Source organism: Paramacrobiotus metropolitanus, unplaced genomic scaffold, assembly GCF_019649055.1.
Source record: "Paramacrobiotus metropolitanus isolate TYO unplaced genomic scaffold, Prichtersi_v1.0 Parri_scaffold0000003, whole genome shotgun sequence".
NCBI classification, from domain to species: domain Eukaryota; kingdom Metazoa; phylum Tardigrada; class Eutardigrada; order Parachela; family Macrobiotidae; genus Paramacrobiotus; species Paramacrobiotus metropolitanus.
In genome coordinates this window covers 2854230-2864725 of record NW_026570223.1, presented here as the reverse complement: position 1 = coordinate 2864725, position 10496 = coordinate 2854230, and the positions used below count along the sequence as shown (strand labels likewise).

The 10496-nt window shown below is 43.0% G+C and overlaps 2 protein-coding genes across 2 annotated transcripts; one reads left to right on the top strand and one right to left on the bottom strand.

Moving 5' to 3' along the window:
• Window positions 1-28: 28 nt before the first annotated feature.
• LOC129594566 (beta-1,3-galactosyltransferase 5-like) lies at window positions 29-2291 on the bottom strand. Its single transcript, XM_055491302.1, has 2 exons — window positions 1721-2291; window positions 29-1410 (listed from the first exon to the last, which is right to left on the bottom strand). The coding sequence occupies exon 2, from the start codon at window positions 1374-1376 to the stop codon at window positions 348-350; it is 1029 nt and encodes a 342-aa protein (XP_055347277.1). The 5' UTR covers window positions 1377-1410; window positions 1721-2291; the 3' UTR covers window positions 29-347.
• Window positions 2292-3138: 847 nt separating this feature from the next.
• LOC129595183 (WASH complex subunit 2-like) lies at window positions 3139-8721 on the top strand. Its single transcript, XM_055492113.1, has 7 exons — window positions 3139-3577; window positions 3702-3952; window positions 4171-4684; window positions 5016-5375; window positions 5436-5769; window positions 5973-7512; window positions 7603-8721. Exons 1-7 carry the CDS (start codon window positions 3478-3480, stop codon window positions 8425-8427), a joined length of 3924 nt encoding a protein of 1307 aa, XP_055348088.1. The 5' UTR covers window positions 3139-3477; the 3' UTR covers window positions 8428-8721.
• The last annotated feature ends 1775 nt before the right edge of the window (window positions 8722-10496 follow it).

Genomic DNA, 10496 nt, shown 5'->3' with positions numbered 1-10496 from the left:
GCCGATAACGCCGACAAGCACTTGAAATACCTGTATTTAATACGTTATATCTGTACAGTCTGTACGAAAACGTTTCACTAGTTTCAGCCAGCTTGTGCGCTGTCCAAACATTGGTACCATTGGTACACACACCGCATAAGTATTACAAACATTAGCATATGTACACATCGACGTCGTGGATTAGAAATAAAAAGAAAACAACAGACTCGCAGAAATGTTTTAAGCTCTGAAACTGGTACTTTATAAGATCATATCAACAAAAAAGGAACAACGATGGGCAATAAAAATTTTCAAGTTGTTGTTTGTGACTACCTTAAACAATCACCCAATGAGCGACGCAAAAACGTTTAACATATCCTTTCGTACGTATAACACGGATCCTTCCACATCCGGTAATAATCTTGAGCATTAGAATAGTGGATGCACATCATGTCCTTCTTGGTGCATTTACTGTCGCGCTGTGCGGAATTCTGATCCCATGCATAATTCGGCACGGCTTTTCTGGTGAGATTAGCCTTGTTTGTCAACATACCACAAACGTACACGTCGTCATTAAACGTTCGCGGTACTTCAAGACTGGCCTGCAGAATCCGCTGCACAAACCGCGTGGGAAACGCATACAGAATTCCGGACAAATACTCTGGATAATAATCACCACTGTACTCTTCACGCGGGACATAATACTTCGTGCCGGTATGCCGAATGACCGTCGTGCCACTGTAGAACACGGCGCCATACACGTAATCCGTGTGTTGGTGTGTCTGTAGGAATTTGTAGTACATCGGCAAATTCAGCCAGTTGTCGTCGTCGATCTTGGCGGTGTAGACAGACTCGGGACAAAATGCCGCTGACCACTGCAGCAGATGGATGGCCTTTTGTGCCGCACTGCGGTACACATCGTCAAACTGATTGGACTGGATAATGTCGCCGTATTTTTCGGCTTCGGCTTCCAGCTTCCGCTGCAGATTATCCTTGTACACTCGCCCAAACATAAACAGCAATCGAATACCGCATTTTGTATCCGCCAACGATCCCCATGTCGTTCGTATGGCGGTGCGCAAATCAAAGGCATCAATGCGGGAGAATACAATCAAGACCAGAAACGGCTTAACCGGCATTTCCGCACATGTTTTCGGCATTATGGTGTACTGGCGCGCAATCGCGGCCTGGTACCGACTAGAACTGGAAGCGTTGGTGAGGCTTGCGCCGTGATCTTCCAGAGTTTTCCTTTTGGCTTTTGGTGGCAGTTCGATATCCGTGAAATCATTCGAGAAACGGCGTTTACCAACAAATGACATAACGCACAGCACTAGGATGGCGGCTGCAAATATCACTGCTATCCGCAAGTAGATTTTGTTGTTGCAGTTCTGAAGCATTCTTTGTTTTGGGCGCCACGCCGGAAACAGCGATCTAAACAGTAATCCACGATATATAATATATTTAAGAGTTTATGGAAACAGTTTATAATAGTCTTATCGCAATGGGTGGCACAACTCTTTGGATCTTTATCGTGTAATGTAATTAACATATTTATGCAATTATGCAAGCATTAGTTAATATCATCCAAGCAGTTAGTGTTCTTTTAATTTACGCTTTCTGAATTTTTAAGCAAAGCAGCACAACTTTACACTACTATAAATTCAGTTCATGAAAACGTTTGGGATTTCCTTCGAAATAAGATAACAATCAAAAAATGGAGACAAGAGCGTTTTCAGTTTACCAGTATTATGAGCAATTCCAACAAACGCCAAAGATGAAAAAATCCGCAAACCCGGCAATGCAATCCGGGGATATAACGTCAGCTGTAGCTGTAGATAAGGCGCGGAAATTTTCAGTTTTTATAGTAAAATTTTAGGAATAATAACAAGATCAGCATCAGAACGCCAGCCAGCCATATTTTTATTAAAACAAACAATACATAAGTAAGCGCTTCGAGTCCCGACAATGGCTCAGCTGCTCCGGATTTTGTAGACAAACAAAGCTTGGCGATCATCGCTTGCAGGGTGAATTTGACGCACGGTGCCTGCTGGATGGATCAACCACGAACCCCGCTCCGATGTGGCAAACGGCAGCAGCGCATGCAAAAAGGACTTTGACCACTGATACGACGAAAGCACACAGTATACCCAACATTTACGGCCGCAAACAATGCATTATTATAATCGCGCGGTAACATCTACGGGTATGGCATAATAATTATCAGGTACGAAAAACGTTTCAGTGTGTTCTTCTCGCGGCACGTTCTTAATGCCATGACTGTGTTATGGCCTTATAGGCGAATACGCATACTTATACACTGTCAGCAGAATGATCGGATGCAGATTGGCAAATCTGCCACATTTGCATACGGGGTTGTAGAGTCTAAAATACGTACAAGCGCTGTCAAAACGCAAGCATAAACACCGTAGTAACATTACTTATCAGTTATCCGTGGTGATTTTGTATACAGTTTTTAAGTGGTTTATTTTCGAATTCCGGCACAGTAGCCGGCTCGCAGCACAGTACATACAGTACGAGTAAGTGTATTCGCATTGCACTAATGTAAAGTTAACCAAAAATAATGTCTGGCAAGCGGGCATTGCTGTATTGTGATGGTGTGACCTGATTGACAGAAAAGTATATGTACAAGTAACAGCTACAAACGTTTTTTGATTATTTTTTCAATAAACCAAAAAACAATAAGACTACAGAAATAGGCAAGCGGACTTTGTTACTTACAAATGTACCGTAATCATGCAGTGGACTTACTGGTTATCTCTCTAACAAATTCAGTTTTCAAAATCGTCAGTAATATATATTCTGAGGAAGTGGTGCTGACTACACTGATGCTACGATGATGCGATCCAGATTAGAAATAAACAGAAAATCGACATGGACTTTGATTTTTCAGTTTTTGTAAAGGTCAGTATATCTGTAGAGTTTACAGTACAGTACTCATAAATAATGATCATGATGAAGCCCATAACAAAGAATAAAAAAGCAAAGCAGGGTGTTTCGCCAGAAGTAATAGAACTGAACACCCGAATGTGGCTGAGCTCGACACGCAATCGAAACTGCCTCCTGCATGATCACGTGTTGCAATCTGACTACCGTATTTTGTACACTGTTTTTATCTGTTTTGCGTACCGTACCGCTCTACGGCACATTTTTGATATTACCACTTTTGCTTAAATTTTACCAAATTTTCCATAAGAATAACGAAAGATTAAAAGCATTTGCGCCATTCTGTGGGCGCTTTAATTACAGTATTCCAATCAGGATTTCATCTGTTGTTCAGTTCTTGTTATTTATTTTTCGATTCTTCAAATGAGTTGTTCAAAATCTGGAACTTGATTCTCTACGACTCGAAAATGGTGAAGCAATTGTGATTTGCTGGCTCCTCTCGAATTTCGATCGTGCCTTTTTCGCACTTGATGTTATCCAGTTAGCGCTCCGACTGTACTTCAGTTAGTTTTGGGAACACCAGTACCATCCATAATGGGATCTGCCGAAGATCCAGACAGGTTTAAAAACTTATACGGACAAGCGCAAAATTGGACTCTGGCCAACGATACGAGTTTGTTTCAGTGCCTCGAAGGTTTGCATTGTTTTGATTTACTTGGATTATAACGAAACTAGTCGCGTATCATGTATTTTCGCTATTTTGACTTGCGTGAACTGTCTGTTTCCGAAGCAGTTTTATGATTTTAATCTGCTTAAAGATTTCTCACGGCGCATTGTCGCGCGCACGGAATCGACCGAGCAGCGGTTGCGCGATGCCGTTCAAGAATGCCAGACAAGCCGTGTCCGACTGCAGACGTGCCTGAATGCCTTCAACATGCTTTCCAACACGCAGTTCATGGAGAGCCGAGTTCGCGACGAGGAAAACCAGCCTGTTAAAAAGCCGGAGGAGAAATCGGTGGCGGATACCGCGAAAGAACAAGAAACACCCGAAAACAGGCGACTGACCGAGGTGAGTATAGAAATTTTATTGGAGGCAGTTTTTGGAGGTTTTTGTTGGAGGTATTCGAATTTACTTTGAATTACTGCTTTGTTCGTGATTTTCTTGCGAAATTTCGTTTTGACAGTGCTTTTTATTTTTTAATTTTGTCGTATTTTTTGTTCGTTGAATTTTGTGATTTGTTTCTGGCTTTTGTTCACAGCGTAATTGTCTGTGAAATGTTTTTTCAGCTGCGGGAAGCCGTCTCGTTAACCAAAAATGTGCTCAATTCATACTTCGATTCCGTTGAGGTGAATATTGACGACAGCGACGAAGAAGAGACATCCACCAGCAAGCGAAGCTTTCGCGAACCCAAAGATCCATATTTACGCCGAGCGTTGCCTTATTTAATTGGTTCTGCGGAGTTCAATCGCGATCGCTACATCGGCTTGAAATTGCAAGTGGAAGAGCAGGAAATTGTGCCGGACGAGGATATCGTCTTGACGGCCAAGCTGGACGATGTTTTGGTGCCTGCGCAGAGTGTGATAGATGCGGAGCGTGCTGCTTCGCGGAGTTTTAACAATTCCGGTCGTGATACACCGCAGTCCAGTGAAGATGTTAGAAATGCGGATTATGTGCCCACCAAGCTTCCTACCATTCCCCGGAGAGACACCACGCTGGTCAGCAGTAGTGAATCGGAAAATGAGGATGATATTTTTGCTGCCCGTCCGATTGGACCAGCGAAGACCTCGCCGGCACGACCAGGTCGGTAACATAAACTTATTAATACGATTAAATTCCTGTTATTCTGCAACAGAGGTTTGGTTTGATAAAACCTCGGGTTGTATTTAGTTGTTGGTTAAAACTTAAACTGCTTACTTATTATGACAGAGTTTTCTTGAGAATACAATACGTTGAAGCGTTTACTAATAAAATAACTATTGTGTTTGCAGTAAATGTTTCGGATTATTATTTATGTTTTTGTTTGAAAGCTGAAAGCGCTGTTTCTGAAGAATTGCTAATCGTTGGAGTGAATCAGTTTGACGTTAATCGCTTAAAAGCTAGTGCGGATCCAGTGTATATTTTTGTATGCTAGGTCCGCCATCCCGTCCACCGGAAAACGATACGCCTTCATTTACACCTCGCTCGTCTTCCCAGAGCAGCATTCACAGTGTTGCGCCTTCTAAACCGGTTACCTCGCTGTTTGACGCCGAAGACGAAGATGATTTATTCTCCGTTCCTAATCCGTCTGTGAAGTCAAGAGGAGAGAAATCCTCCGACATTCCAACACCAAAACCAACAGCTGCAGCCAGGCCTCCCAAATCAGCGACCTTATTTGAGGATGACCGCACTGAAGAAAATGATAGCGTTTTCGCCACTCCGAAACCATCGGAAACGGCAAATCCATTTTTGTCAGAATTATCAAAAAAGATCGGTATTCCCGCTCCTGTTCAAGGTATGCTGAATGCTAATAAATATACCAGATTGGCTGTCAGTGCATTGATTTCTGGTTTAGGTGGAAAGCCTCTAGCTTCGAAAATTGTGGAACCAGCGGAATCTGAACCTTTGCCTCCAACTGTGGTACCGACACGTACCGTTAAGCCGACCAAAAAGCCGTCACTGTTTGATGACGACGATGGCGACGATGATTTGTTCGCTATTGCTCCTAAGCCTACTAATCGCACCGTTCAAAAACCTATAGCAGAGGAAAAAGAAATAGTGGCTAGCAAGCCGAACCTGCCTGCTGTTGTGCCGGAAAGTGCGCTTGAAACTGCCAAGAAAAGCGTTTCTACCAAAAAAGGGAAGCCTTCGATTTTCGATGACGAGGAGGAAGATGATGATTTGGGAGTGTTAGTGAATTTTTTATCATGATTAATAAGTTATAGCTTGCAAGAATGTCATTCGGTTTTCTGCTCCGCGGCATTTCGGTTTACACTACGCTTGTTGTGTGAAACAATTGTTCTGAGAAAACTAATTATTGACTGCGAAAAGAGACGTTTATTTAAGCCAACTGTTTTACTATACGTTGTCAGCTTATTAATTCTCTTTCCAGTTTTACTCCGGCTAAGAAGAATACGGAAAAGCAGAAATTAGAAGAGAAGTCATCAGCCAGAACCGCCAAAGATGCACAAAAAGTTCAAGGAGTTTTTGAAAGCTCCGAGGATGACGACTTATTCGCCACTAATAAAAAATGGAAACTACCCGGTTTGGATAATGGCCCTCTAACCCCATCCTCAAAAGAAGAGCCAGTACTGCCCGCACCGCCATCAAAGACTCCCGCACCCGCAACACAACCTCCGCCAGTGAAACCTAGCGCGATCAAAGGCTCTAATATTTTTGACGAAGATAGCGAGAGCGAGGATTTGTTTGCCGTTGCCGCGAAATCCAAGCCGATTGTTCAAACACCGCCGTCAGAGAAGAAAGTGGAAAGTGTTGTTGAACAGCCATCGAAAGAACTTCAGCCTATGCCGGAACCAGCAGAGAAAATAACCAGTCCTCGCCGGAAAGGTGTGGAAAAATGGCAACTGCCCGGTCTTGGTCTTCCGACTGAATCCAAACCGAAGCAAGAAGACATCAAACCTGTGGATTACCTTGCCGATCCCCGAAAATTTGCCAGCTCTGATGATCAGTTTATTGATATTCCTGCTACGAAAACGCATAGTGTTATTTCTGAGACTGCAGAACCTGTTGGAAGCGACAGTGGAACAGTAATAAACAATCCCCTTGATAAACAATCAGCTGCGGACGGAGCGAGCGCCACAAAGACGTTAGAAGAGATTAAAGCAAAGCCTTCCGGGTTGAAATCAAAGTCCCTGTTTGACGAAGGAGAGGAAGAAGACGATCTTTTTGCCAAGAAGGTCGAAGCTCCACCTAAGAAAGCTGATACAAGTGTGAAGAAATGGAAGCTGCCGGATCTTGCTCCTCAGAATGTGGAATCGAGTCCGGTGGTTGCTCCCGCAGAGCCAGTGGATACGGAACATATGACGCCTAGGACTGCCGCTTCTCCCAGAGGATTCGAACGTCAGCTCGGAAATCAACAGAACACCGACGATGCTGTTGTCACACCAGCGGTTATCGAGAAGGTAGACAATTTGAATAAATTAAAATCTACATCCAGGTCTTTGGATGCCGATATCGATGACACCGATTTTGTCGAGCCAAAACTGGAGCCGGCGCCGAAAACCGCACCAGCCAAATTGTACCAGCCCATGAAATGGAAATTGCCGGGATTGACTAGTAGTCCAGTGTTGCCTTCCGTTGAAGAAACGAATGATATGCCTTCGGATACGGCTTCCGTCACCGAGATCGTTCAGTCGCCGCCAGCTACCCCGAAACCAGTGCCTCGTCGGCGTGGTATCAAAACGTCGGGAGAAGCCGGTCAAGATGAGGAGAAACATCGCTCTGCAACACCGCCTGGTGTGGCCGATAATGCTGTGAAGGTGAAAACGGAAGAGCACAACGTTAGCGATCGAAAGGAAGGAACTACTATCCCAATGATACCTGAGATGACGATTGATACGATGGCTGAAGTAAAGTCTAGTGAACCACCGAAGCCACCAGTGGCTGCTAGACGGAGTGCAAAAACCGCTTCGGTACGTTTCGATTTTGCCGTGCGCATGCTGCAGTCAGACGATTTTATTCACAAGTAGAAATTTTATTTTCTGACATTTTTGAATTTGTAGCCGCCAACTACGGTTATTAGCGAAAGAGGCGAGGAACGTAAAGTGAACGAGGAAGGAAGAACTACGGACAAACCAGTGGAGTCTTCAGCCAAGGCTGTAGAGCATCCTTTACCGGTAGACGTAAAGACCGAAATGAAATTACCAGAGCTGGACGAAATTCTTCCACCTTTGCCTAAGCTTCCTAGCCTTATTAAAGCGGAGCTACCTGTATTACCAAAAGAGTCTGATATCGACCCGCTGCAGTCGGTGGCAGCACCCGTACAGGAGCCTGCTATCCAGAAACCATCGCCACCGAAATCTTCACCGGCTGTATTAAGTTTTGCAATGCCGGAAAGAGATTCCCAGTTGTTCGCCACTCCCGAACCACCCCCGCTGTCAACCTCATCCTCTTTCAGCGGCTCTCTGACTTCCTTGAAAGAACGCGGTGGATCGCTGTTTTTGGATGAAGATTCGGAGGAGGATTTGTTTGGCAAGTCGAATCCAGTCAAACAAATGCCGGTAGCCAAGGTATCCAGCGCTAAAAGTGAAAAAACCGGCGTTTCTGTCAATCTTCTGAATCCCCTTGGGAGCGGGGAAGGAGATGTGTCATCCGTGCCCAGGCCTGCTAAAAAGACCGTGTTCGATAAAGAAACGAAAAAGAAACCGGCGTTATTTGACAGCGATGAGGAGGATTTGTTCGAGTCAACTGCTAGTGCGGCTAAAGCGGTGCAGCAGACCTTAGCCAGCCAGACGGCAGGTGTCGGCATGGGTAACAAAGGAGACGTGAAAAAGAGCACAAAGCCATCACTGTTTGATGACGATGATGATGATTTGTTCAAGAACTGAATGCAGACTTTAACTTAAAGGCTAGGAAGGAAGGCACGTGTACGGTGATATCTTGGGAGGTGTTCTGTGATTTTAGTTGTCCATTGTTTTCATGCCGATGGTCGATATTGTGAGCCACCCGATAATTCCCAGATTTTTTTAAAGTGATTTTTCATGGAAATTCCGTATGGGTAAAACTTACACCATTATTAACATGATAATTTATTTTTGATTTGTTATCAGTGTTGTTTTCACTGTAAGTGACTGATTCAATCCATGTATTGTGGCATAACTCCATAAATTTGACACCGATCAATACAATAGACTGATCACCTTCTAACTAGAGCAGACTAGCAAAGTTATGGCTTTTGGAGTTTCGGTTTCGAAAAAGGGAACACATTGATAAGTAAAATTGTTTCAATAATCACGTTGCAACTGCCGTAGAACTGTAAGTACTCGCAGAGCAATCATGATGTTTTATTAAAGAATAAATGTTTAGACTATAATTATGATCATGTATGATATCGTACGTAAACATTTAACTGCTCTTGTTAAGTGCCCTTGGCTATGTACTGGACTAAATGTGAATGACCGAAAAAATGGTATGGAAAATGGACCACGATTGTAACAGTTATGCTTTTATGATATTATGCAGTAGTTGTATTGCACACGCCGGTTCCGAACTTCCGATACGTTTCCGTGACTCGCGCACTGCGATTTTGTTGAGCAGCAAAAGTGTGCGATAACACCAAAAGCAAAGAGATATTAATCGATTGACATACAAAGTAACAAAACTCATCGCAATTAACAACCGCTAATTCGTTTAGATCCTGATCGTTATTGTATAATGGGCATTATGAGAAGCCTCATAGCGCTACCGCTATTGTTGATCGTCTTAATCATTTCCATAAAACACTGTTATGCATACGGTTATGGCGGAGGTGGGCCATCGTATGGCGGCGGATACGGAGGTGGCTCTGCCTACGGGAGCGGATACAGCGGATATCCTGCCTTTCCAGCCATTCCTTACGGAACTATACCGCAACAGTGGTGGGGTCAACCAATTTGTAAGTGTGCATGTTAATTGTACGAAGGTTGTAATCGTATTTTACCTTTTAATAATTGCACTGCAATAGTTCAGTCTGCTGTGCTCCTGTGTTACGTGGGAAAACGTCATAAATATATAGATATAATTAGTAATTTTAATATTGAACCCTTAATGGCTTTTCACCTCATCTTTTTGACTGTATGGGAATGCATTCTGGATAGATCTTGACAAGAAAGCGCCATCGGCTACATCTCGGAAAAATTCACTTTTTTTGCAATAAAAGGATGTAATAATGTTGTTTGTAGAGAAAGCATGGTCAGTATTTCCAGCAAGGTGGATAGGGTAAACCCTATCCACCTTGTTTCCAGTATTGACTAATATCAAACGTGTTTTTAATGACCGCACTGCAACACAAAACTAACGATAAGTGTAAAAATGTTGTAAATGTTGTATATATGTAAGTATCAGCAATGGACAAGCGATGGAATTGCAGGGAGTTCCAGATTTAGATGCGTTGTACGGTATTTCCTTCGTATTTCGCATTAGTCAGCTGGAAGTACAATACCGACTGTTCGTGCATTTAATGAGTCAAGTCGGTGGTGCGCACTACAGCTCTTGCTGACTGTAAGCGCTGAATTTTCACTAACAATATATTACATAATGGCCGTTTGTCGTGTCAGTTTTACTACAGACTAAATGATTATATTATGGAGGATTGCCAGTTTTCGGTTGGTGTTGATTTTTTGAATATGTAGTTACAATAAACAAATCCAGTACGTATTACGAAAATGAAATGACGATCGAAGTTTAGCATTACATCAACTTTTTGAACTTTTAGGGAAAAGTTTTCAGAAGTACTATTTTAGAACAAACTGTAATGCTACGTTCACTTAGCGTAATGTGCTTCTACGAGAAATAATCAATTACTGATACGCACGACGGCCGGTACGAGTATACAGAAGTCACTATGTTTTGTACACCTCCTTATTGTTAATAACAGATGTCAGTTGCACAGTTATTAAGTAAGTATTTAAATATTAAG

Excerpts from the sequence above, each read along its gene's own strand:
- LOC129594566 (XM_055491302.1), bottom strand. The coding sequence starts at position 1,376 with ATGCTTCAGAACTGCAACAACAAAATCTACTTGCGGATAGCAGTGATA.
- LOC129595183 (XM_055492113.1), top strand. The coding sequence starts at position 3,478 with ATGGGATCTGCCGAAGATCCAGACAGGTTTAAAAACTTATACGGACAA. Across the intron at positions 5,376-5,435 it reads TATTCCCGCTCCTGTTCAAG|GTGGAAAGCCTCTAGCTTCG; the intron begins GTATGCTGAATG and ends TTTCTGGTTTAG. Across the intron at positions 7,513-7,602 it reads GGAGTGCAAAAACCGCTTCG|CCGCCAACTACGGTTATTAG; the intron begins GTACGTTTCGAT and ends TTGAATTTGTAG.